General features: G+C 46.0%; 1 protein-coding gene across 7 annotated transcripts in view; it reads left to right on the top strand.

The window, feature by feature from the left end:
* SCUBE2 (signal peptide, CUB domain and EGF like domain containing 2) overlaps positions 1 to 27,027 on the top strand; it is a 61,650-nt gene that overhangs the window by 28,446 nt on the left and 6,177 nt on the right. For 6 of the 7 annotated variants that reach the window (XM_072969475.1, XM_072969473.1, XM_072969474.1 and 3 more), the window contains 12 exons: positions 221 to 337; positions 1,662 to 1,784; positions 2,209 to 2,325; positions 2,564 to 2,650; positions 4,390 to 4,494; positions 6,655 to 6,810; positions 7,194 to 7,400; positions 19,655 to 19,825; positions 20,810 to 20,977; positions 21,673 to 21,834; positions 23,191 to 23,388; positions 24,563 to 24,715. In XM_072969475.1, the coding sequence (XP_072825576.1) occupies positions 221 to 337; positions 1,662 to 1,784; positions 2,209 to 2,325; positions 2,564 to 2,650; positions 4,390 to 4,494; positions 6,655 to 6,810; positions 7,194 to 7,400; positions 19,655 to 19,825; positions 20,810 to 20,977; positions 21,673 to 21,834; positions 23,191 to 23,388; positions 24,563 to 24,715 (1,764 nt within the window). The remainder of the gene's footprint in view (positions 1 to 220; positions 338 to 1,661; positions 1,785 to 2,208; positions 2,326 to 2,563; positions 2,651 to 4,389; positions 4,495 to 6,654; positions 6,811 to 7,193; positions 7,401 to 19,654; positions 19,826 to 20,809; positions 20,978 to 21,672; positions 21,835 to 23,190; positions 23,389 to 24,562; positions 24,716 to 27,027) is intronic. The other variant, XM_072969478.1, reaches the window with a different exon arrangement.

The following is a 27,027-nucleotide window of genomic DNA, read 5'->3' as shown; positions in this document are numbered from 1 at the left end:
ATTTTGCAATAGAATTTGGAAATAAGAGTCCTGGCTGTGAGTATATTTTCTGTGGGCTACTCAACCCTTTCTTTAACACAAGTGGGCAGGAGAACTGATAGATAATTTTTCACTCTATTATTTTGGTTGTTGGACAGCAGCTAGCGTTCTTATAAGCATGCTCTTCTCTCCACTTGTCTCTCAGAGTTGGTTTCAGCTCTCCTCTCTCTGACAATTACAGATGTGGATGAATGCTCTTTGGATAGGACCTGTGACCACAGCTGCATCAACCACCCTGGCACATTTGCATGTGCTTGCAACAAAGGATACACGCTCTATGGCTTTACCCACTGTGGAGGTGAGCAGAATCACTCTAGATTCGAATGAGGCTCCTAAGGTTTCCCCAGACCAGGGATAACTTTTCTACCTCGGGGGATGAACCGGACATACCAGTCCCAGAACAAGAGTAGCGAGTCCATCAACTCAAGGGAAGCATCTGCTACAGGAAATCTTCCTACATTTATCCCTTTGACTCATCAAGTGTGACACAGACCAGAGAGAAGGGTGAGCAATTTGGACCATGAATTCTTTAGGGACTTTACTGATGCAGTTGTATGCAGAGAATGGGAGGATCCCTCAGGAGTTGATACCCTATCTGTTGGAACTAGTAAAGTCACTGTCCTTGGAGAGGCTTGGCAGTGCGTCAGTCAGTTCCACAGCCCTGCTGTGCATTGGAACTGGCTGCAGAGCTTGGTTCAAGCTCTTTGTGCAGCTCTCTGAGCTGGAAGTGGGACCACTGACTCTGTCTCTCTGCTCTGAGCCCTTATAGCAACATGTCCTGACGTCTCATGACCTCACAGCCAAGTAAGACTACGGCTTAAATCAGCTTCGGCGTTCCTCCCCTCCTTCTAATCATCAGATGCATTCAGCAGTCTTTGAGGATACAGATTCATAGTCTGGTTCCAAATGTCTAGGGCTTCCAAGGTGGTTTTGGGTATCTGAGGATGTGGGAACCACTGGCCTAAGTACTTCCTGCCCAGTCCTTGTGTCCTATGTCCTTAAGAAGAATGGATAGTAGTGATTTGCTATAGATAGTGTTGTGTCTCTTCCTTTTCAACTTATCCCTGGCATGGCTAAAATCATACTCTTCCAGTCCATCAAGAAACCCCAAGGAAATGCTCCCTAAATATGGATGTGTGTCTAGGTTTTAGCTGGAGTCACCTTCTGACCTGGACTCAGTCTCAGGTTAATGAGGATTAGTGCAAGTCATTTTTCTTATCTACACCCCAGCTATATGAACTGTCACGTGGGGAATCCTAATTCTCTCTATCTCCCTTGGGACGTAGCCCAGGAGGATGGTGGGGTTTTAAACTGGAAGCCTGTGCAGTGTCTGATTCTGACATCTGAAAGTAGAGTGTGACCGTTCCTGAGTGTCCTTAATGGGGGAACTGTTTGGTGAAAAATGGAACTCAAGACCATCCTGGTGAGGTGCATGCCAGGAAATGCATTGAGTGGGCAGTGGCGTCAGCTGGCGCCGAGTGCACATTCTGAAGGCAGCCAGCACCTTCCCTTTGTTTAGTGAGTTTCAGCCGCGGGACGCCCCCCTGCTCCTTCCTCAGCGGAGGGGTAGTGTCAGCCGGGTCAGGATGGGCTGCTGTGACCAAGAGTGTTTCGTTCCACAGACACCAACGAGTGCAGCGTCAACAACGGAGGCTGCCAGCAGATCTGTGTGAACACAGTGGGCAGCTATGAATGCCAGTGCCACTCTGCGTACAAGCTCCACTGGAATAAAAAAGACTGTGTGGGTAAGAGGCGCCGAGGCTCGGACCCCGTGCGTGGGCTCACACTGGCCCAGCAGCACGCTCCACATCCGGCTGGACCCGGAGTGCAGCTCACTGTCCCTCCGCTGACCTCTCCTCCCCTCAGCTGCAGCAGCCGATCTTTACATAGTTCAAAAACAGGAGATACTTTGCAGGCTCTTTGGTGTTTCCTTCTGTGCTTCTGCGTAGTTGGAACTCCCGTCTGTTTTCCTGGTTGCTTTTCTGCATGGGAAGAATAGCATACAAGGCGCTCCTTTACCCTGGGGGAGTAAGCGGGGTGTCTGTTCTCTGGTGGGTGTCAGTGCTCCCTTCTTTTCTTGGGCCCTGTGATGCATGGGATCCAGCTGTCCTTGTCACACCAGGAAGTGTCTTTCTCTCTCTGTAAGTGTCTGTATTTTGTCCTGTCTAGAAGTGAAGGGGGTCCTGCCCACTAGTGTATCGCCCCACGTGTCCCTGCAGTGCGGTAGGAGTGGTGGAGGAGACAGGTGCTTCCTCAGATGTCACTCTGGCATTCACCTCTCTTCAGGTGAGTGGGTCGCAGGCCCTGGGGCAGGTCCTCATGTCAGGGCTAGGCCTTCCTGGTGTTAGATGCCCTCAAAGGGCTTCCAGGTCTTTGACCACTGGAGGCCCATGCTTTGAGACCCTGTGTTCTGGGGGTTTTTCTAGTGGTCCACGTGGAGTAGGGGTGGGGGGGTGATTGGAGCTGCCACCAGGAGAGACTGTAACCCTGCTTACGTGCTGACAATCCACATTCTGTCTGTCAGGACTGCAAGAGGCCTATTCTGTCACCTGCGGCTCTTCCTCTCCTCTGAGGAGCAAACAGCAAAAATCAAATGACTCTGCTTTCAGGGGTAATTACCAGATCTGCGTGTTGTCTCTGGGGCTCACTGTGTTCAATGGGCTTCATTTGTGGGGTGCAGTTCTTGGGCATTGGTCTTGTTTTCTTTTCTCCTAATCTCTTTGATGCTATGAGCACATTACAGGATGTTCTTGCCTGTGGCCTTGGTACCTGCCATCTGACTCACCACATAGCAGATGCTTACTGAGTGTCCACTGTGTGCCGGGAGGCTCCGGGCAGCCCTGGTGGGTCATCATATTGGGCAGAGGCCCACGTAGCTCTGGGTCCAGAAGACTCAGGTCTCCCCAACTCCCTGTACCATTGAGCACCTCAGAGACCCCGCAGGAAATGTGTGCTTGGGCACATGGCATTGGTGGAGATGGTGGGCATTGGTGGGTGTGACAAGGGGAGAAAGGGGCCCAAACCGTTTCTGGTTTGTCAAATGACAAAGAATGACATTGAAAGCATTTAGGAGGCCTAGTCTTCCCAGATTAAGACACGTCTGTGATGATGTCGTGAGAACATCTGAATAGGGAAGTGGTTCTCAGTGTCCATATGATGTATATGAGCAAAGTAGAGACTCACAGCATGGGGATAACAGCTTGTGTGAACTGACGGAGCAGTTAAAACGTGCCAGCCGCTGTCGACATGTATTAGCTGATTTCATCCACACCACAGCCCTCTGGGGCAATTTTACTATTATCCTCATAACCAGATGAAGAAACGGAGGTTCAGAGAGGTGAAATCGAATATCCAAAGTGACTCAGATAGAGAATAGTGGACCTAGGATTTTGACCAGGCAGTCTAGATCCAGAGTCTTAGGCACTATCCTCCACTGCCCCTCTGGCCTGATAATTTGGACCCAACCAGAGGGGACATTGTGGTCTGTTTCACTAAAACCCTCAGTGATGATCCCTTGGAGATTAAGGCTACCCTAATGGTAGGCAAGCAAATAATTAAGTTATTCAATTCTTACTACGTACCAGACAGTAGGCTGAACATTTTTTTGTTTTTGTTTTGCATTATTTTGTTTAATCTTCACAACAGCCTAGTAACGTAGGGACTGTAATTGTGTCTGTCTTACAGAAGAGAAAACTGAGGCTTAGGGAAATTAAGTAACTTGCTCAAGTTCTCATCACAAATGCAAGAGCTGGAACTTGAAATCTGGTCCTTGGCTCCAGACCCTAACATATAGTTAAGACTGACTGTGGAAGGAGAGCAGAATTTTCCACGTGAGGCCCTCAGAGTAGGACCCTTGCTCCCTCTTAGACCCTGAAAATCCTAGGCACAGTTAGAGCCTGCCGTCCTTGTCTGGAATGGTGGCTCCCTCAGCCCTGTCCTCGCAGGACAGGCTTGTTTAGGAGATTCTGCCCTTTCATTTCCCTCAGCTGTCTTGTCCAAATCTGAACTAGGGGAGTCTGGCCTTCCTTCTTGGAAAGGCACAGAAATGACCTCATTTTCAGCTCCCTGTTGAGGCCATTTTTGGCTCTCCCTTTGTTATGTTTGAGCCCTGGATTCCTCTCAGATGGAGGGATCAGTGTGACCCTTAGGAGGCCCCTGGTGCCCCTAGTCCCAGGAGAATTAGTGGGCACTCCATGATCTCAACTTTCCTTGGTCTCATCGGAGCATCAGAGGGGGCTCGGTGTGCTGTGTACAGTGGGACCCAGCCAGCGGAGAGCTCACCGGTACCCACGTAGGGTTTTCATTCCTTTGCCTCTGAAGGTAACACGTCTCACTTGTTTCTTTCTGAAGATGTCGCCACCATCAGGACAAGTGTAACCTTTAAGCTAAATGAAGGCAAGTGTAGTTTGAAAAAGGCTGAGCTGTTTCCCGAGGGTCTGCGACCAGTACTATCAGGTATGGAATCAGCTGGCTGGTGCAGGGAGCTTGCCTGCATGTTGGGAAAGGGGCCTGTACCAAGCCAAGCCCTGCAGATGGGATCAAACAGTTCAGAATCTCCAAGGACTCTCTTCACAAGAGGGAGAGAGCCTAGCCTGGCACCCCCATATGCTCCTGGGTTTATACTTCAGGGTATCCTTTGGGAGGTGTAAAGGGTGAAGCTCTGGAGAGACCTGCAAGTTCACAGGAATCAATAAGGGCTTAAGATGTGCTAGTAATTTGTGATCATAGTCGGTTAAATTTTCTAGTTCTTAGAGTTTGCTTAAAATCTAAGCCAAAGAAATGAAAAAAAAATGTTTGGCTTGGAAAGGATAATCTTTGATGAGCAAAGATGTAATATCCAGCTTTCATGCTGGATCTAGTTTTTGGAGGCAGTGATGCCACTGGCTTCAGCAGAACAAATACTATCCAAGTAGACATGGCCTTATGCAAAGAGCAGAATCCAACACTCCTCTTTCTTGCCCAGCTCACATTTCCGATATTATTTCATAGAATAATTTTGGAGAATTAAAAAAACCAGTTTTCATGTATTAGGGAGTATTCTTTTCCCAATCTACCCTCAAATAAATCATACAAACAAATGAATGGAAAGTACTCTTGTCACTTTTGACTGCCTATTTTAAGTAACTAACCAAGATTAATTTTGGCACCTCATTCATGTAGCTATTAATTATATGTTTTCAAAGAATGTTTAATGACATAAGAAAATGTTCTTGTTACAATGTTAAGATGGAAAAAGAGAGACTAACATATTGTGTATCTAATACAACCCAAAATGTGTAAGAAGAAGTGTGAGTAGGAGAAAAATAAACAAAACTCGCCATATCCTTATTAGTGGGTTATATCTGGGTGGAAGGATGATGAGTGATTCTAGTTTTTTTTCCTGCATTTTTCAAATTTTCCACAGTGAGCATTTATGCTTTTATATCAGAGGGGGAAAGCATTATTTAAAAATAAATTTGGTCTGTAGTTCACTTAATGGTATTGTACTAATGTTAATTTCTTAGTTTTGATAAAGACACATGTTAATGTAAGATGTTAACATTAGGGGACCTTGGGTGCAGAGTATGTGGGAACTCTGAGTACTATCTTACCAACTTTTCTATACATCTAAACTTATTTCAAAATAAAAAGTTTAAAAAATAGATATGGGAAAATGGAAAGGGAGACAGGTTCGAAATAAGCATCTGTTCCATTTGAGATTTGAAGTTAACCTTTTGAAAAGGTAAGGTAGATCTTTAGGGGAAATTAATTTGCCTCGTCCTTCCTTTGGCCCCGATGACCTGTTGCTTTGAACATCCTTATAATGTTAGAGAAGAATATAATACAGATAATACATCCTTTTAAAAAAGTAGGCTTGTAAAATAGAGACAAGTGAATTGTGTGGATGGTATGTGGACCTGCTCTTTGGTCCTAATTAACAATCATTAGTTAAGAGATTCACTGGAAGCCATGGCGGGAGGAGTGATGGCCAAAGTCAGGAATGAGGATGTGCAAAGCCCTGCGTTACGTGACACTTTCACTCCCATCCTACCTGCCGTCATGATGTTGTTTGGTTCTGTTGATTCTTTGTGCCATTTATTGCTCCTGGTTGTCTCAAAACGAGACAGCACTGTTGATGTGCTTTCCAGCTTTCCCTTCGGCTTGGAGTTTCTCCAAGGTCAGTTTCCCTGAAAGCAGGAGTCTCCTTTCTACCCCTGTGCTCGTTCTTTATTGGAAGCCTCAGTCCCTGCTTGGGACACCGTAGTCCAGCTTTACAGAAACCAACTGTGAGAACATGAATGCACCTTAACAAACTAACTGCCAGTCAGGAATGCAAGACGAGCCCTGGTTCCCATCTTCCACATATGTGGCCGGTCGGTTGGAAATATCCAGCATTTATCTGTGAAAATAATTTTCAAGAGCTACATGGTAAAGTTATACAGGAGGCAACACTGGCTCTTCAAGATTAAAATGTCATCGTGCTCCAAACTGAGGGCTTGCAACGTCTTGGCATCTGGAATTAATCATTTGGTCCCTTGAGAGTTGTTTTAATGAAATGTTTACAGAGTTCTAGTGAATGCTCAGCTGAGTGCTTTGCCAGGATTTGGCTTCCGATAATTTTGTTTCTTCATACAGAGAAGCACAGCTCAGTAAAAGAGAGCTTCCACTACGCAAACCTTACATGCAGCTCCGGCAAGCAAGTCCCGGCAGCCCCTGGCCGACCGAGCACCACTCGGGAAATGTTTATCACTGTTGAGTTTGAGCTTGAAACTAACCAAAAGGAGGTGACAGGTTGGTTTGAAAACAGTTTCTGGTGCCAGGCTTCTCACAGCTTGCTCCTTATTTCTTTGCCTTTCGCTTTTCATCATTCTTGGGGGGAAAAACAGTGTAACCACTGAAGTATCTCCTGTTTTGTTTTTTTAACCCCCAGACTAAACTGAATTGGTTTGGAACCTGATGATTTTATTTGCTTTATCAAAACCCAAAGCTACCATTTTGGTCAACAAATTTCTGTTTGAGTCGAATGCTGCCCAGCCTGCCAGGTGCCCAGCTCTGAATCTCTCCCCATCCTGTCCACAGAGAGCTGCGGTGGTGGGTCCTGCAGTTGGTCTGGACAGGCTCACATGCTGTGGCCTGACCCCCTACCCCCACTGCTGTCTCTCTCCTTTCTGTAGCTTCTTGTGATCTGAGTTGCGTCGTAAAGCGAACAGAGAAGCGGCTCCGGAAGGCTGCCCGCACACTCCGGAAGGCTGTCCACAGGGAGCGGTTTCACCTCCAGCTCTCAGGCATGGACCTTGAAGTGGCTAAGAAGTCTCCCAGAACGTCTGAACGCCGGGTGGAGTCCTGTAGAGTGGGCCAGGGCCATGTAGGAAACCAGTGTGGTGAGTGGCCTGCTGGCTGCAACATTCTTGCTAACACAACTGTCTTGAGCTCCAGAGTAGTCAGGGTAAGCAAAAGCAAGCCTGGCCCATCCTTTCCTTCCCACTCTCCTTCCAGAGAACACCCTGGTCACCCACTCTCATTTGAGAACTACACGTTGGTGTCAGAAGTGCCTACTGGATTAGGGTCCCCCAGCACCCAGCATAGTGCCTGGCTTGTGGTGGACACTTAGCATGTCTGTTGAGTTGAGGGACAGAATGCAAGAGGCAGGGCTGATGAGAAGAGGGAAGATTGCCTTTTAAGGATCTGAGGGACCGTGGTCTTCAGAGCACTGTGGTTCCCCACCTGGGGCAGGACTGCAAGTATAAGGCATCCTTGAATCCTTTCAACACTCCACTATCACGGTTCCCCTATCATCCCCCTCTGGTCTGACCCATGGTGGCAATGAACAAACTCCTGTCCATAGCTTTGTGCAGAGGCAAGGCTGGGGGTCGCTCAGCTGCCTTCTGAGATCCCTGAGCTTCGGCCCAGACTTTCTAGTACTGTCAGTTCCATGTATGTTGTGTGTGTGTGTGTGTGTGTGTGTGTGTGTTTCAGAGTTAAATTTGAGACCCAGCACTTGAGCAATAAGATTTCTATTCCTCTGATGAAGTTCCAGGCAAGGGGAATCTGAGCAGGAGGTTCCAGGATGGTCAGTCCTGAGATTTATTACTTTGTTGTGAAAGACTGTTCTGGGCAATTATAAGAAGTTCTACCTAAGAAGTCATAGATGGGGGGGGGGATTAGGGTCTCATTTTACAGTAATAATGGTAACGATTTATTGAGTCCTTCCCTGTCACAAGCATAGCACTAAGCACTGTATCCCAACCCTCATCTTGCCAGGTGGGTGTTACTGTGTCCAGTTTACAGAGGAGCAAGCCGGGGCTCAGTGGGCTAAGTGCTCAGCGCACACTAATGGTCCCACTCCAGAGCCTGTGCTCTAGCCTCAAGGATGGGGAATTTCGATAACCAGGCTCCTCCAGAGTAAACCAATGTCTTTTCTGAAGTGTCATTAGAATCCCAAGGCCTGAGAAATGAAGCTGGGGCTAAGGGGTAATAAATCAGTGTTTCTGAAGAAGGAACACTGAGCCCAGGGGCACTTGTTCAGGAGAATTATCAGCAATAGCACAGCCCAACTCTGTGGCTTCGCCAAAATGTAATGAAAATCAAGTGTGAAATCAAGTGTAACTGTCCTCCAGGGTCTGGATCTCAAATAGTCTTGACTTTTATTCCAGCTGACTCTCTTAAAAAGAAAGAAAAAAAATAGATAAAAACAACCCAGCTGGTTAGTTTGTTCTCATTTAAAATTCTAAGAATTCCAGTTTCCATACCAAAACGGTGATGAGAGTTGGCTATTGCTGCCCTACTTTTCAGGCTAAGTTGCAGAAACTGTCAGGGACAGGCAGGCTGGTCCTCCTTCTCGCCTCTCAAAGCTGAGTTGTACGCCTTTCCCCCCAGCTGCTGTCCTGTTAGAAATAGGCCCTGCAGGCTCGCCAGGGAGCCTCTGTGGCCAGGTAGGAATTCAGGAAAAACTCATGTCAAGGGCCCTGAGGAACGACTCCCAGTGAGAATATTATTCATACCTCCGTGGGTATGCTTCTGGGGAATAAAGGCCCAAGGGTGAGGATCAGGGGTTACTTAACAGAGGCCCCGTGACCCTGACAACTTGTGAAAGACACTGAGTCCAGGGTTTATGTAGCTGTGTGACTGTGTGCCTGAGATGCCCATCATGGTGAGTTAGGTTGGGTTTGCTTCTAAGGGAGGCCGTGTGTCTTGTCTCAAGAGCGCCCTCTAGCACTGGATGAATTTTGTAGCCCACAAGGGACCATATCGGGTTCACCGGGCCTGAGAGCAAGGTTGAAGATTTTACCCTGTAGAGGAAACAGCACGAGGAGCTACCAGTGAAATTCCTTCCTCCTGCTGGAGGGAGGAGGCAGATGTGAAGAAGGGTCAGGTGTGTTAGTTAGAAAGGCTTTTTACCCAGCAGACACATGGCACTGGCAGGCCACGGTGTTTGTGTGTGTGTGTATCTTATATTCCTGGTCTAGTCAGTGGTGTTAGAACTTCGTAAAGACCAGGCTTACTAGTATTTTCTTAACTCTGATGGTACGTGCAGTGGAGACAAACTCAGGATAGCGCTTTCTGGAAATTATTTTTTGCCTCTAGAAAAGAGCCCCAAAAGTGTTTTGAGTCACCAAAGGACAGATGGGTCCATTATATTTTTCTTTTAAAATATTTTTATTTAATTTTTAATACCTAAGTAATGCATCTTTCAAATGGTACAGAAATGTACACAGGGTTGAAATTTTACCATCAGCTCCCAATCCCACTCCCCAGAAATAATTACTGTCAATAGTTTGCTGTGTATTTTTCCACATCTATTTTTATGCACATATAAAATTGAAACTGAGTTTACAGTTCTAGAGGAGGGAGACAGATCACAAACCAATAAAGAAGGAAATATACCAAGTAGCAGATGGTGGTAAGGGGTGAAGAACAGGTAAGCAGGGAAGTGGAATGGAAAATGCCAGGGCATAGGGAGGGGTGAGGAGGAGTGTACTCCCCCAAAACGTAGACTGTGTTTAGGGACTGTGGTCATTGAAAAGTGTTATTTGGACAGAGATGTGAAGAATGAGAGGAACCAGCTATGGGGACATCTGGAGGAAGAGTCCCAAGCAAAGGTTAGAGCAAGTATAAAACCTGCGAGGCATTGAAAAGAAGACCAGGAGGATGGGAGCTGATGGAGGGAGGGCAGAGGAAGGAAGTCAGAGCAGCAGCAGCAGAGAGCCAGGTCGTGTGGGGAGTGGAAATCGTGGTGCGGACTCTGACTTTGTATCTGAGCGATAGAAAAGCCAGTGAAGGGTGCTGAGCAAAGGAGTAGCAAGGTTCGGACTTACATTTTAGAAGGATGACTTTGGCTGTTGTGTTGAAAATGGATTTAGGTGTGAAAATGGGTTTGTGTGTATAGGTTTATGTGTGAAAAAACATTTAAAAATATATCAGTGCAATTTTAGTAGTGCTGTGTGTTGTTTTTACTACAGAGTAAATCATGGACATCTTTCCATGCTGATAGAGGAGCTACCTTATTTCTGTGAAAGCTTCCTAGTCTATATTTGTTTTAAGACACCAGTATTTATTAGCCACATTCCTATTGGTGGACATTTAACCAAGTTATTCCTAATCTTTCTATTACAAACAATGCTGCAGCGAATATTCTTTTTGTGTCCAGGACCAATATTCCTGAAAGATCAACTTGTAGATGTCCAATTGCAGGTCAAAGGACATGCATATTTAAAACTGGATAGATACTACTAAATTACTTTCCAAAAACATACTAATAGATACTCCCTCCAAAATTGTATCTGAGTATTTTTGCCCTACATCATTGCTAACATGGATTATATATCATCGATCTTTTAAATGTTTGCAAATCTGATAAGTAAAAATGATAGTCATTTTAACTTGTTTTTCATTGATTATTAGTAATACTGAGCATGCTGTCATATATTTGTGGCCATTTGGATTTCTTCTTCTGAGAATATCCATGATCTTTGCCTATTTTTCCATTGCACTGTTTGTTTTTCCAGTATCATTTGAAAAAAATAAAATTTAAAGTCCCAAGTTATATAAAAGAACATAGTCACTTCTGACCAAACCTTTTCTTTCTTATAGAAAAGAAAAGGTCTTTTCATTTTTATATAGTAAAGTCTCATTAACTTGGCATTTAAGGACTTTGGGGACAGCCTGCTCTGCAGGTGACCTTTGTACCATCTGTGATCAATTTTAGCAAGATGGCAAAAAAAAAAAATTATATTCTCCAAGGAACAAATTCCTTAAACTCATAGTAATTCATAAAGTCCTTCAGATCTAAAGAAAAATTAATGATGACATGGATTTCTATTTTTCTTTAATAGCTACTTATCCTTTCATAAAGTGTACATTAGTTAAGGAATATACTTGCTAAAATATAAATTTTTTGTATTTTGATTATTCTTAAAACATGCTGAAATTTTAAAAAGACATAATTCAGGCAGCTTGCAAACTGGGAAGTATTTTAGTGTTTGGGTTCTTGAGAGACTAGAAAAGTTTAATTCAGCTTTTAACAGTAGTAGCTTTCCTCTGTGGCAGCTGAGAAATTAACTCAAACACAATTTATTGAGATACCACTTAGTGCCACTCTGTGAACCTGGGATGCATCAGTGAGAACATAATGGATGAGAAGCCTGCTTTTATGAAGTTCATATTCTAACAGAGAGAGATGGTCAATTAGAAAGTAAAGAAAAAAGATAGCTTCAGAACTTATAAAGGTTATTTAACATAGTAAAACAGAAAGGACCGGGGGGAGCAGAGATTACTGCTCTCTACAAGGTATTCAAGGAAGGCTGTCAGAGCAGGTTTGAGCTAAGACCTAAGTGAGAAGGAGGAGCTGGCTGTGCAAAACTCTGATGGAGGCAGAGGGTGCTCTGGTGGAGGAGATATCAGCAGATGCAAAGGTCCTGAGGCAGGAATGAGCCAGGCATTTGCTTCTTAATTTTTTCAAAATTGAGAAATTGTTAGTAACTGAACAGTCAGAAAACTCCTCTTCTGTTTTAAATTGAGAAAAATATAAAACCTGTATTAGCAATATAGACCAATATTAAACTAATATTTATCACACAGACTTGCTAGGAAATTTAATTTAAAAAGTTTAAAAAATGTAATTTAGTAAAATGTTGACATTTATTGAGCACTTAATATGTTCTGCGCTGTGCAAAGCACTTTACACATCTTATCTCATTTAGCCCTCATCCCAAGTCTGTTCTCCATCATGCCCTTTGTACAGGTAAGGAAACAAAGGCAGAGGAAGGTAAGCAATTTTCCTGATGTCATGCAGCAAGTAAGTGCCAGAGCCAGGATTTGAACTCACTTCTAATTCAAGAGCCTATGTTCCTAACCTTCTCAACGTGAATACTCTCACCTCTCCTGGGCACAGCCTGTGCCCTGTGATTATCTTACTTACACTGCACTCCTATGGAGAGCCCTCCACAGGCCAGCTCTGTGGTGGGTGCTGAAGAGGCCTGAATAAGTAAGACACCATCCATCAAGTCATAGCCCTCCCAGGAAAGAGTCAGAGAAACCTTCCCAAAAGAGAGAAAGCCCAAGCTGAGTTCTGAAGGATGCACAGATGAAGCATAAATGGGGAGGAGTGTTCAGGCAGAGGAACAGCCTTGGGGAATGAGGACGAGCAAGATGTGCACAGGGGATTGTTGACAGTTCAGTATCACTCACCCTGGAGTGGAAGGTAGGATGCGGTGGGCAGCTGGGCTAGTGGGAAAAGCATGGCCAAGTCATGAGAGACCTTGAATATGTTGCTCAGCAGCCTTGACTTTAGGTGACAGGTGTCATTAGAGGATTTAATCAGGGAGCAAAAGGTCATATTTATATTCAAGGAAGATCTCTCTAACTGAATTGGGGGTCAGGGCTGGAGGCAGAAAAACCAATTTGGGAGCTTCTGAATGCTTTGCATAAGAGATATTGAGAACATGAAGGCACTAGTTGGGGTAAAAAAGAAGCAGTGGATTAGAGGGCTATTTAGGAGGAAACATAAGCAGCATTTGGTGATAAATTGGATTGGGGACCAAGAAGAGGAAAGAGCTGCGGTGAGCTCAGAGGTTTCTGACGTGGCCTCTGATCCTGCCCTGGCTTCCCACATGTCCCTCATCTCACCCAGCCCTGTTTCATATGCAGGAGTTGCTGAGAAAAAGCCTATGGGCTGGTTGAATAGTTAGGTGAATGTGATCACTGGGGAAGAAATAATCAGAAAAGATTTATAGGAAAAGCAGAAAAAAATAGGCTTTTGAGAGGGCATGAGAAAGAATGAAAACTCAGATGCAGAAAAGGAGACTAAAGGCTGAACTTTGAGTTGAAGACACGGAGAGAAGTGCAAGGAGGCCAGTCAAGGAGGCATTTGAGCGGGGAGTGATGCGGTCAGAGAAGCACTTTAGGAAGGTGAATCTGATGGTAGGATGTAATAACAGCTGAGGCCGGGAGGAATGGAAGGGAAGGGAAATCTTTGGAAGGTGATTGCAGTGATCTAGGTAAGAGGTGGTGAGGATCGAAGGACACTAGTGTGGTGGGAATGAAGCATAGGAGATGGAATAAAAGGACACAGCTGTCGGATGCTGCCGTGGGGAGGAGAGAAGTTGGGATTAACTGTGGTTTGGAGCCTTGGTGCCTGGGAATGTAGAGGTGCTGTTTATAAAAAGAGTAAAGCCAGAAGGACAGGACAGCCTAGACAGGGAAGGAGAGAGGAGCATTCCTCTGGGGAAAGTTGAATTTGAGTTGCAACAAGACTTCCAGGCAGAAAAGTGGGAGTCTAGGAAAACGACCTCACTTCTCCACTTGCAGACTGACCCTCCTCTCCTGCGTCTGTCCACACGTGCTCTGTCTAGTCTCCTTTTGAAACTGGATGAGCAGCCCATGCTCCCATGCTTCTGCCAAAGGCAAACTCCTCCCCTGAGCCCTGGAGCCCACTCCCTCTCACCGGCTCAGGAACGCTGCTCCCACTGTTGTCCCCACCGACCCCCATCTCAGAATTCTCCTCCTCTATGGGGTCGTTTTCAAGGGCACACAAACCTACCTCCTGTCTTACAAACCGACTAAGTCCACCTGTGTGGCTTCCTGCTTCTCTCCAGATATGGCCTCCTTTCTTTGACCCCCATACAGCCAAACTCCTTCAAAGACTTGTCTAAACTCGCTCTCTCACCGACCATTTTCTCTTCAACTCTAGCCAATCTGGTTTTCATTCCCAGCCTCTCCAACGAAATGGCTTTTGCCAAGATTTTTAACAACCTTCACGTGACCAAATCCAGTTGCCAGCTCTCCCTCAGACTCTGCTGATCGCTCCCTCCTCCTGGAAACTTTTCTCATGGGTTTCACACACCACACACTCTGGTTCTCCTCCTGCTTCACCAGCTGCTCCCTTTTCATTTTCCATGCTCACCGAATTTTTGATCTCTAAACATCAAGGATCCCAGGTCTCAGTCCTCCATGCCTCTCCCTTATCTTCACCCTCTCCTGGGTGATCCATCCCTTCCAGTGCCATGGCTTTAAATTCTGCCATACGCTGGTGATGCCCAAACTGCCCTCTCCACCCCTGACCTCTGTTTGAGTGGTGGACTTCTCTGTCCCAAAGGGGCTGAACATTTTTGATCTCACACACACACCCATACACACAGTAAAACATTTATGAGTGTTTACTTATTTTAAAATTACAGACTTGTACTATTGGCTAATATATTGTGTACATCATAAAAGTAGAAGAATGAGATACAGATTGAATAAACAAAATTTTAAATAGCTGGCTAGCCTCTGAAGGTACTGTGTTTACAGCCTGGCAAGGTTCATTGTTAACAGTAGTGGTTGTAGATCATTTTTCAAATAGTCTTTTTGTTCATTGCTAGTGTTTTGTCTCAACTCTTGTCCAGTCTGATTAAATCATAACTCTTTCTACCTCATGATGTGGTTTGACAAGGGCTAGTACCAGAAGAACAAGCTGTGTCAGCTCTGTCCTTCCCTCTTGTTCACCTGCGCCTGCATCGCTGGTCCTGCTTCACTTCCAGGGTTTCTATAGGAATCATTTGAAGCTGCTTTCTATTTTGTGATCGTTAGTTTGGTTGAAACTAGATAATATAATCAGGAAATCTATTCAATGACCCATAATTAAACTGAAATTCTTCTCAAGACACTGAAAAGAAGCAAGTCAGTCAATGCCTCCCCACTTGCATGGCCAAAAGTATCTAACACTCAACGTGTCTAAACAAAACATTTTATTCTCCCTCCCTCCAAAATAAAACCTGCTTCTGCCTCATCTGCATGACTGGCATCCCTGTTTGCCCAGTTGCTCACGTTGAAAACCTCAGTCTTCTTGTTCTGTCATGCTCCTTATGGGATCCATTAGCAAATCCTGTGGGATCTGTCCTCAGAGTCTATCCCAAGTCTAACTGGCTTTCCCTCCCTCCGTTAGTAACTCTCTGTTCCACACCACTGCCATCTCCCGCCCGGTCTACTGCGATAGGCTCTGAATTGTTCCCCTCAGGCTGGCCTGCCTTCCGTCTCTTCTCCACACACACATAAGTCAGATCATATCACCGCCCCATGCAAGACCTCCAGCACGCTTCAAGTATGGTCTCATTTTCTTACCATGACCTTCGAGAACCTCGGTAGTCTGGCCCTTGCTTGCTTTTAGAGTTTGTCTCTTATCACCCAGCCCCTTTCACTGTGTTCCTGCTACACTGGCTTTTTGGTATTAGGCAAAACCGTCACGAGGCTGTGGCCCTCATTTCACACTGATCTCTGCTCAGAGAGGCCATTTCCTGGCTGCTCTTCTAAAATAGCATTCATGCAAGCTCCACCCCCATCACTCTCTTCCTTCCCCTCCTCCCCTGTTTTACTTTTCTCCGTTGCACTTACCTCTAGTTAGCATTCTACTGTATATTTATTTGTTTGCTCATTTATTGGCCATATTCTCCACTAGAATAAGAGCCCCTTTAGGGCAGGGCCGTGTCTGTCTTCTTCTCTACTGTATCTCTAGCTCCTAGAACAGACTCAGCACATAGTCAGGGCTAAGTATTGTTGGGGGGGGGATTAGGTTTTAAAAATTTTAATTAATTAATTAATTTTCAATTTTTTTAAAATGGAGGAACCCAGGACCTCGCATGTGCTAAGCATTCTCTACCACTGAGCTGTATCCTCCCCGCAGGGCTAAGTATTTACGTAAGTGAGTAGATAAGTCTTCCCAGGGACAGCAGATGAAATCCCAAGGATAGTTGCTCATATTAAGAGAAAAGAGAGCAAAGGGCAAATCTTTGGGGGAGATACTTAAATTGAGGGCAAAAGAGGTACTCTACAGGGAGTGAAATCTCAGCCCCACTCACTAGGCATGAAGAAAATGTGGCAGGCCCTGGGGAATGCAGCAGGGAAGGCGCCAAGTGGGGCTCAGCTCGCTGCCCCAACTGTAAGAATGTTCTGAGCACGCACCAAAACCCTGGACAGAGCGACAAGTCCGCCTCTTAGCACGAGGGGGTGCTATCTCCTGTTATCCTGAAACATGTGAAAGGGGTTCAGCCCAGGATCCTGAAGCCACACCTCTGCCTCGAGCACCACGTCTCTGAGCTGTGGCAACGCGTGGGCTCCAGGAGACCCTGGGAATTCGAGTGGGCTGCCCGGGGCTCTCAGAAGTCAGGGTGTGATTCTTAAGAAAACAGATGCTGGAGGGTGACCTCTTTTATTGGGTTCACCATCTGAGCTGTAGAGAGACCATGTGTTTGTCCATAGCCTGAAATGCTCAAAGGCCGTGGTGTTGAAAAGAAGGCCAGCCTTAGGTCTCTTCGTCACCATTAATCCTGGTCCCCACTGGTCTCTCCCTTTTGCATCAGAAAAGCTTTCTTGTTTTTTTTTTTTGAAGAGGGGAGAAAACAGCTGTGCTGGATTTGAGAATCGGATTTTAATGGTCACTGAAGACACACAAAAGCTTTGCTGTGATCGTGAAGTGTTCTGGGGTCGACTGACTCCTTTGTCTGGGGCAGCAAACAAGCCGGCTGCTCAAGGAGAGAGAAGCCACTGGGACTGGGATCCAGGTCTCTGTAGGCCAGATCTGCAGCACTTTTGCAAAGAGCTGTTTTCAGACATTTCTTTATGGCATTTCAGGATCGCTTTTTCGTATTTAGCTCATTTTTACCTTGTGAAAGAAACAAGTGAATGTGGAAGGGGCTTGGCATGGATTCTTTCTCTGGAAGGGAAATGGAAACTGTGAGTGACAAGCTGAGTGTGTTTCCGTGGAGCAGGTCTTTTACTGTGAGAACAAAGAACCCGGCAGCCCAAAGGGCATTTCTCAGTCCTCTGCTCACTTGAGAAATTGCAACAGATATGGGAGATTATGAGGCTTCACAAAATGTAACTTTTCAAAGGTGTGTGGGGTGGGGGTTCAGTAGTTCTAAGGAGGCGTGGACACCCAGAGCAGCGAGAGGCCATCCAGTTCCTCTTTGCAGTGAGAATGATTCTCGTCCACCCGTGGAGGGGATTGTTTTCTGCCAGAGGAACTGGGATGGAACAGACTGAGCTGATCTGAGTCTGAGTTATGACTCATGAGGCCACTGGAATCCTTGCCATCGCATGGGCACTGTCCCTTTAGGTGAGTGAGTGTTGTGGTAACAGCTGTCCCCAAAATGGAAATAGCTTGGGCTAGAGGGGCTTGGTTTTATTTACTTTCTGCTAGTCTTCATGACAGTTGGGTTGTTACAGCCGTGCAGGGGTTATGCTCTCGTGCACTGGCCTGCTGTAGGCCCTGGGATAGTCAGGTGAGATACAGGATAAAAAGCCACAAATTCCTAGCACATAATTCGGCGCAGCTTTTCATGGGAGATGAGCTGAAACCAGAGTAATTATGGAAACCATTATCTAGTAGGGCTGCATTTAGAGACTCAGTCTGGAATTATTGGCTCTGTCTGCCACAGTTCTCTGCACTATCCTCATGATAATGTTGTTTGCCAAGAAAGCAAGAGTTTGATTCACTTTTAATTTAAAAAAAAAAACATAAACTTAAGTTAAAATGATATATGAATATTATAAAAGAAAATCCAAGCAATATAAAAAAATATCAAGTATTACTTTAGAGCAGACTTTATTGATTGCATTTAATTGGAGAAGTAATATTTGAAATGTGGCGTATTTTGGCTTACTATGATTTTTTAAGAAGCCTGATTTTTGCTTTCTTTAGATTATGGAGTAAATAATGAGAAGACATTTTTATTACTGGTAATAGAGAACTTTGCCATGTTTAACGCTAAAACTACATATGCAAATTACATTTGTAGGCTAGAATGAAAACCAGTATTCCCCCTTACACACATTCAAGAGCTATAATAGCTACTTTTATCAAGTGATATTTTGTTTTCTATTTCTTGCTTAGGTATAAAAGAGTATGTGTTTATTCCAGTCAAACTCCCCTGATACCCCATAGAGAATTCTTGGCAAAGTCTGTAATTGAGATTCAGTCTACATTTTTGTTCAATGACCTTGTTCCTCTTTAAACTCAAAGCTCTTGATCTCACTTTAGGTGGATTTCACAGATTAGCTGTGGGATCTTGGCAGAATTATTTGACATCCCTAAGTTTCTGTTTCTGTGCACTGGTGCTAATCATAGGTTGTTCCTTCAGGCTGTTTCCAGGGCTTAAGAGAGAGAACACGTGTCAAGCTTGTGGCATGGTGTCTAATAGCTCGCTGAGTACTGAACGTCAGTCATCAGAAAGGCTGTTATGATGGTTATGATGATGTTTAAATATTACACCAGGGAACCCAAAATTCAGTATATTTACTTTCGGTTCCTATCCTAAAATAAGATATAAGCCCATGTTTAGCTGATAACACCAAATATAATCAGAAGCACAGTTTATTCATTTCCTTGTAGTTGACTCTTTCAGGAGACGTTTACCAGGGTTTACTCTCTGTAATGGATTAATTTTATTACAAATATGAAGCATGCTATTTTGCAGAGCTTATCTGAAGACCCTTGAGATCACCCTCCCCACAACCGACAGAGAGTTATCTTTTCAAAACACAGCTTCTGGTGGTATTCCTCACCTTTTGATGGCTTCTTCACCTGCAGGATAAAATCCAAATGCCTGGCATTCAAGGACTTTTTCAGTCTATCCTTTCTTCCCTTTCCTCCCACATGTTAGGCATGAATCTTCACCTGCCCCCTTTTTTATCTGGGGAGCTCCTACTCATCCTTCAAGGCCTGACACAAACGTGGCTTCTTCTAGGAAGCCTTCCGAGATGCCACCAGCCAGAATTAACAGCACCCCCTCTATTCTTCCAGCACCAGCCCTATATTTAATGAATTATTTTCACCTTTTTACTCCTTCTGACAGCCTTGTTAAGTAGGGAATGTCATTAAGTGCTTGTGCTCAAAAATAATTAGGGCCACTGTGATCCTGGTTCCCAAGAAGCTCATGGTCTAGGGAGAGAGGACCTGTAAATGCCTTTTACAGTGAATGACAAGGATCTTGGCAGAGGGGTGTGCTCAGGGAACCCAGAGGTGGCACACATTCTGTATTCAGAGGGGTTGATTGGGGAGGTGTTGGGTCAAAGCCATCTGTTTACCTTCATCTCTGGCACTCACATTATCCTTCCTTGGCCTCTGTCCCTCACTGACCAGATCATTTCCCCCTTTGGCTAGTCAGTTGCAGGGCTGGGACATATTATGATGGAGCACAAGAACGCTGCATTTTATGTCCAAACGGAACCTACCAAACTGAGGAGGGACAAGTCACATGTGAACCATGCCCAAGACCAGAAAATCCTGGGGCCCTAAAGACCCTGGAAGCTTGGAATGTGTCTGAATGTGGAGGTAAGAATTCTGTCTGCCCCTTCTTCCTCCTGCAGTCTCTGGTATCATTGTGTAGATGGAAGGCATAAGTAGCATTTCAGTGCAGATGATGCACTCTGCACCATGGAATTCCTACGAGCAGGGACTGTACTGGGCTCATTCTTGGCTCTCAGAGCCTAGTTCTGTGCCTGACACATGCTGCACTGATGCTCACTTGAACAAATAAATGATCTTATAGAATACCTTGGCAGAAAAAAATGTGTAAATGTTGCAACTGCATATTGAATCACTGTATATAGATATCACCTGAGTGATCCCCCAGTGTGTAGGGGCTGCCTGAAAGTGTCAAAAAATGGAGAAAGTAGCCCTGATTATTCTTCCAGCTTTAGTCTCAAAGTCAGAGCTTATTGATTTTTTTAAAATATGTTCATCTGGTTATTTTGTTAAAACTCAGTTTTAAGAGTTTTTATTTGTCTCTAATAAAATTTTAACTCTGGAACCACTCGTACTTAGGTTCTGCGGACTTATTTATTTTATTGGTAACTGTCTTTATTAAACAGAAGGGACAGCTGTACTGACACTCTGTGGACTCAAATGAAAGGTGTGATTTGATGTGGCGATTTGTAGGGGATGTCCACGGCAGAGTGCACCGGAGCCCTGCCTCCCCTTCCAGTGAATCCCAGCTTTAGTTCCCACCTTCATGACTCCAAAATCAACTACAGGACCTTTTCTGGTTTAAAAATCAGATCCTCAGATTGACCGTGTGACTCCTACCATATCTTTGACCTGTTATCCTTGGCTTCCACCTTTGCACTGTGCTGTGTAGCCCTGCATGTCAGCTTCAGGCACTCTTGTGTGACCTAGACAGGGTCAGCAGCAGGGCAGGACAGGCTCTCCTCACTGAGGTGGGAGCTGAGGTCAGCACAGGGTGACAGGCCTGAGCCCATCTCTCTGATCTCAACTTCCCTGGAGGCCTTGCTCACCTAGGGTCATTCATCCCCCCAGGTCTGTGCCAACCTGGTGAATATTCCGCGGATGGCTTTGCACCCTGCCAGCTGTGTGCCTTGGGCACATTCCAGCCTGAAGCCGGCCGTACTTCCTGCTTTCCCTGTGGAGGAGGCCTCCCCACCAAACACCTGGGAGCCACTTCCTTCCAGGACTGTGAAACCAGAGGTGAGGACTTAGCAGCTTGCCTTTTCCTGAAACTGAATTCCCCTTTGGAGAACCGTGGGGGTCTGGTAGAGATCTGATCAAGCCCAGCCCCGAGATGCCCCGTGTGGTGCCCCAGTGACAGGGAGGCCAGGTCTCCAGGGCCATTTGCCCCTGCAGGATGTGCAAGGGGCACGAGAACTCCTAGACACTGTCCCCCACTGCCCACCTCCAGCCACCTTGGCTCCTTCAGACGGGGCTGACTGCAGGGACCACCGACCAGGGAGGATGGGCAGGTTTAGTCCACAGCTCCCTCTATGTCCACACCCTTACCTGGAGCGCGCCCCTGCAGACAGGCCCTACCCCTTCTCCAGGGCCCCACTCCACTGTCCCTGCAGGAGCCTGGTGTCAGATCTACACCCTGCACGCTCACAAGCACCCTGTGCATGAAGACTCTAGCTGTGAGCATTGCATGGACCGTAAACTCAGAAGATACACCCGTACCTTTTTCCCTTTGTGTTTTTCTCAGTGTCATGAGTCACAAGTCCCACCCAAGCTGGCTATTTAGGGAATTAAGTGTGGATCAGCCCCAGATTAGTAGGAAAGCAGTACTTCATTTGAGCATGAACATTTCTTTCACGAACTGTGAAACCTTTTGTGTTGCATTTGATAAAAACATGGTCTCTTTCTCCCTTCTCCACCCTCCCCCACCCCCACAGTTCAATGTTCACCTGGACATTTCTACAACACCACCACCCACCGATGTATTCGGTGCCCAGCAGGAACATACCAGCCTGAATTTGGAAAAAATAATTGTGTTTCCTGCCCAGGAAATACCACAACTGACTTTGATGGCTCCACAAACATAATCCACTGTAAAAGTAGGTCCCTTTTCACAGTTCTGATTAAGACGGTATGTTCCTGGGTGGGGGTGGGATGGGGGCTGGAACCAGGTAGGTTCAGGACCACAGAGATGTTGTTAGCTCAGCTCATGGCTCTGCAGATGGGCGCTGAGGAGAGCAGGGCTTGGTCTGCAGGTGCTCACCGGTGTTCATCCAGACTCCTTCTCCAGGCACATGCACACACTGCACTTGCTGTAATTTCCTCCCAAGAGCAAAACTTCAGTTCAGCTGAGTTCAGCAAGCATTGCTTGAGGACCTGTTATGTGCCAGGCACTCCAAGCAGAATAAGTCCCTGGCCCTGCAGACAGCACGGGTGGTGGGATTGCAGAGAGAGCCCCTGCCTTGACAAGGAGCTTTCTGCTACTCGGAATATCCTCGTCTGTTGGTAGGTTAGATTTGGGAAGTTTACAGTGTGACAAGATTCTTCCCCCCACCAAGACGGAATCTGTTTCCTTGTCTTCCCACCCCTGGTCCTTGGTTGGCTCTTCGGAGCCACAGGTCGCCCTTCGGGCTGGGATGCAGTTTTCTTGACTCCATGACTCTCCCCTCCTGCTTTTTGATCCAGGAACAAAAGTCTCTTTATTTTATTTTTTTCTACTGAGAAGAATAAATCCCAGTTACAATCAGAGAAGAAAGGTTATCCCTTCAACCTCTTCTTCTGCCCAGGTTCACCTGACAGTTTTAAACAATAAGCTCCTTGAAGACAAGAATATTTGTTGGATGAGTGGAGGTTCAATGAATGAAGATATGGCTGAGGTGGTGTGTGTGTGTGTGTGTGTACCCACAAGTGTGTGTGCTCCTTGCCTTTGGTGCTAGAGGTGAGTATCCAGCATGCCCCATACTGACTGAGAGCTAAATGGAATTCTCTTCTTCACTTAAAAATAAAGCATGGCCTTGACCAGAGAGAAACATAAAAGAATATGGCTGTCACGTCCTCGTCAAAGATCACTAGGAAAGGGTCGGATTTCCTCTGCTGAGCAGTAGCTCTATTCTCCTTATTTTGAAAGACCTACGAGTCTTATGCCATGGGTTCTCCTGGCACTTGGACTGTGTAAACAAAATCGGAAAACTAAAGTTACCCTTTGGTTTCATAAACACCTGTCTCTGACCTTGAATGCCTTCAAGTTAATGAGAAAATGTACCCTGGGAACTCGGAGGGGTGGGCTCTGTGTGGGCTCCCAGGGGGTCCTGGGCACTATGGGGTAGACACATCTCCAGGCTCTGTTCCTTGAGGGCCATAGGGACGCAGTGACTCTCCTCAGCTGAGCTGGCTCTGGTCAGGACAGAATGACGGCTGTGTCGTGCCTTCATAACTCAGGGCATTTCCTCTTCCAGACAGAAGATGTGGAGGGGAGCTGGGAGATTTCACCGGATACATTGAGTCCCCAAACTACCCAGGCAATTACCCAGCCAACACCGAGTGTACCTGGACCATCAACCCACCACCTAAGCGCCGCATCTTGATCGTGGTCCCTGAGATCTTCCTGCCCATAGAGGACGACTGTGGAGACTACCTGGTGATGCGGAAAACTGGTGCGTCTCACCTGTCTGCTGCCCTCCCCTTCTGAGGTCAGCTGGGAAGCCTGGTGGCATGCTGCCTGGCTTAAATGGGAGAAGCAGTTCTGGAATGTCACCTCTGTATTCAAACAGAGATGGGATGTGAGTTTATAGAGTTTGCCAAGAAACAAAATTTAGACCAAAAACACACGTTGAGGCCTCTTGCTGAACCCTAGAGGCAGTGATCCCGCAAGTCAGTTTTCCCCTTGGTGCTCATTGGGGACCCTCGTCCACAAGGACATGGAGTGTCAGTGAAGCTCACGCAGAGCTGATCCCAGACACTTGCCTCACCCTGGGAAGTAGCTTGTGGCTTGGGAACTGACCAAGGCCAAGGGCATGGTCCAGCCTGATTCATGACCATGTGCCCAGAAAGGGATGCTGCTTAGAGGCAGTGTAGTGAGGGGGCTCTGTAGCCAGGCTGTCTGGATCTGAATCCCAGCCCCACCTCTTATTAGTTCTGTGATCTTGGGAATACATTCTGGAACTTTCTGTGCCTCAGATTGCTCATTGTTAAAGTGAGGACAATAAGAGCTGCTACCTCATAGGGTTATCATGAGGAAGAAATGAGTTTGTAGTTGTAAAGCACTTGGAATAATAATGACACAGGGAGCCACTAGTTGTTTGCTATGTCTTATTAGTGGTTACAATGTCTGAAGTCAGGTGTGGGTTTGAATCCTGATTTTTTTCCACATACTGGCTGTGTGACCCTGGGCAAGTATTGAATCCCTCTGTAAGTGAGAACTTCCTATGTTTTTCAGGGGTTTGAGCGAGATAAAGTGCTAGCACGCTGCCTGGTCTCAGGAAGCGTGCAGCGAGTGGTGGTGATTACCACCAGGTTACAGCAGGTTGGCTCTGGAACATGAGGGCTGTGTCCTCAGCTCCTTCAGTGGCTGCTGCAGCCTGGGCTGCTGCTGTTTGCCAGCCGTGGGCCTGCCAGTGAGCCTTCCCTGGGGCCAACAATCACCAGCTACATCTACACGATTTCCGGGACTGTGGCCCTTTCAATGGCTCAGCTGGTCCTGAAGAGCCCTTCAGCATAACTTGATTTGCGATGTGAGTGGTGTGCTGTGAGTGAAAGATGAGTGTTCACTGTCTGCAGGCTCAGTGATGAGTCTCGAACCCTGTCCCCCCCCCCAATTTCCCTTGGCAGCTTCGTCCAATTCTGTGACAACGTATGAAACCTGCCAGACCTACGAACGCCCCATCGCCTTCACCTCCAGATCCAAGAGGCTGTGGATTCAATTTAAGTCCAATGAAGGGAATAGCGCCAGAGGGTTCCAGGTCCCGTATGTGACGTATGATGGTAAGCGCTGTGAAACTCAGTCTGCCACGTGTGTGAGAAGCTTCTCTGCTTTGAACACAGCCAACTTCTGGGCTAGCTGGTGAACTGCTGACAGGCACACATGCTCAGAAAGGGGGCAGGATAAGGAGAAAGGACACTGCTGACTCACAGGTGCCAAATTTTCAACAGGCATTCGGGCACACTGACTGCAGGGATAGAAAGATGTTTTAGAAAGTAAATAAAAGTGAGCATAGTTGGGTGGGTAAGAACATAGGCGTTGGAGTCAGCCAGGCTGGGTATGATCTCTTCTGTGATTTTGTGTTATGCTACTTACATCTCTAAGCTTCATTTTCTTAATATGTAAATGAGGATAGTCACTAGACTTAATGTAAGAGTTCTGTGGGATAATCCACAGAGGACTTGGTGTGGTGCCTGGCACATGGTAGATGCTCAATAAATAATAACTTATTACAATTGTGGCTTTTGCTATACGGAATCCTAAGGAGGGGGAAAAGACCTGAGTTCTGGTCCACTCTCTGCCACTAATTTGCTGTGTGATTTGGGGCAAGTTAGATGACTTCTCTGGTTTTATTTTCTTCTTGTTAAATGAAGGGGTGGCCCATGTGAGCCCTGGGGCCCTACTTAGCACTGAGCCTTGGGTAACAAACATTTACTAGGAATACAAAATGAATTGGACCTTGTCCTGGGGGACCTCCTGATCTACTGGGGGAAGAATCATCTGTTCATCATGAATGTACTCATTCATCCATGCAACAAATATTTTTTTCATGCAACAAATATTTAATGAGCATCTACTATGCCAGATATTGGGTGAGGTGCTGGAGACAACATGGTTAGTGACACAGACACAAAAAAGCATATAGTGTCATAGATGCTATAATGGGCATGGACAAAGCTCTGTGTGAGGAGAGGAAGGGGCAGCAGTTAATTTTGCATGGGTTTTTGGAAAGGGTAGAGCAAATCCTCAAGAGATTTGGGTCTTGAAAGAATATATAAATTTTCATATAAATAGGAGGAAGAACATTCAAAGAAAGGGAGTGACATAGGCCAAAGGATGGAGTATTCAGCATGTTGGGGGCTGATGAAAAGCCTGATTTGGCTAGTTGGTAAGGTGCATAGGGCTTAGCAGGAGAATGAGATTAGAATAGGGTGGGGTTAGGCTGTGAAGAGCCTTGAGTGCCAAGCTCAGGAGGGTAGACCTAATCTTTTAGGGGGCCATTGAAGGTTTTTAGGCAGGCAAGTGCCAAAAGTAGGTGTTTTGGAAAGACAGTATTCTATGGATTTCCTTAAAACACCTCACAGAGTTTATTTACATGTGACAAAAGCTAGAATCATCATCCCTGTGCCTGAAACCATGTCAGACACCGAGACAAGGGCTCTTGGTATCAGACTCCTAGGTGGAGACACGTGGCTCCCATGTGCTTTGCTGAGACACAGAGAACCTTATCTCCCTGATGGCAGCCAGCTGACAGCCTCCCTTTCTGGAATCAGGAAGGAACCAAAAAGCCACGGAGACTCCAGAGTAAATGTCACCAAAACTCATACACTTTTGTCCAGGTGTTTTCAACTCTGTGTCGCATGAAAATGTCTTGATTTTTTTTTAATTCAAATAAAGAGTTGTAGCTCGAACCAGAGGATGCTACACATAACCCTGGTTAGGCCCATGAGAGTGTGCCTGGCACACGTCACAGCAGAAAAAAGTTGAAAACGGCTTCTTTGGGGGGAAGGAAAGGGGAGGGTATTGCTCAGTTGTAGTGTGCTTAGCATGCATAAGGTCCTGGGTTCAATCCCCAGTACCTCCACTAAATCAAGCAAACAAACAAAAAAACCTAATCCCCTCTCCCAAACAAAACAAAAAAACAAGAAAGTAAAAATAAATAAATTGAAAATTAAAAAGCAACAACTGCTGCTTTGGCCATGCAGAGGCCTTTTCGGGTCCTCGCTCAGAGCCTATTTAATTTTTAACTTCAACATCTAATTCAGACAAGTTTGATATGTGGTTTCAAGCCCAGAAGAATAGAAATCACATTGAGAAGGGGCAGCTGAGGCTGCCACAGGCTAGCCCACTGGCCGGGAGAGCAGGGAGCGCGGTAGCCTCGCTGACCTGTGCTGAGCTTATGAGGCCCAGGCACGTCCTGAGTGCCCTCGACACCGCACATTCCTCGCAGCTGCCCATGCGGTAGACACGACCCTTTCCTGATTGTACACAGGAGGCCACTCTGGCTTAGAGATTTAAGTAACTGGCTCAAGATTACAGCAGGACAAAGTTGCAGGGGACTTTGGGACTCCAGTTCTTATCTACAACACTTGAG

Source organism: Vicugna pacos, chromosome 10 (genome assembly GCF_048564905.1).
Source record: "Vicugna pacos chromosome 10, VicPac4, whole genome shotgun sequence".
In the NCBI taxonomy this organism is placed as follows: Eukaryota; Metazoa; Chordata; class Mammalia; order Artiodactyla; family Camelidae; genus Vicugna; species Vicugna pacos.
This window is presented reverse-complemented; position numbering and strand designations above follow the sequence as displayed.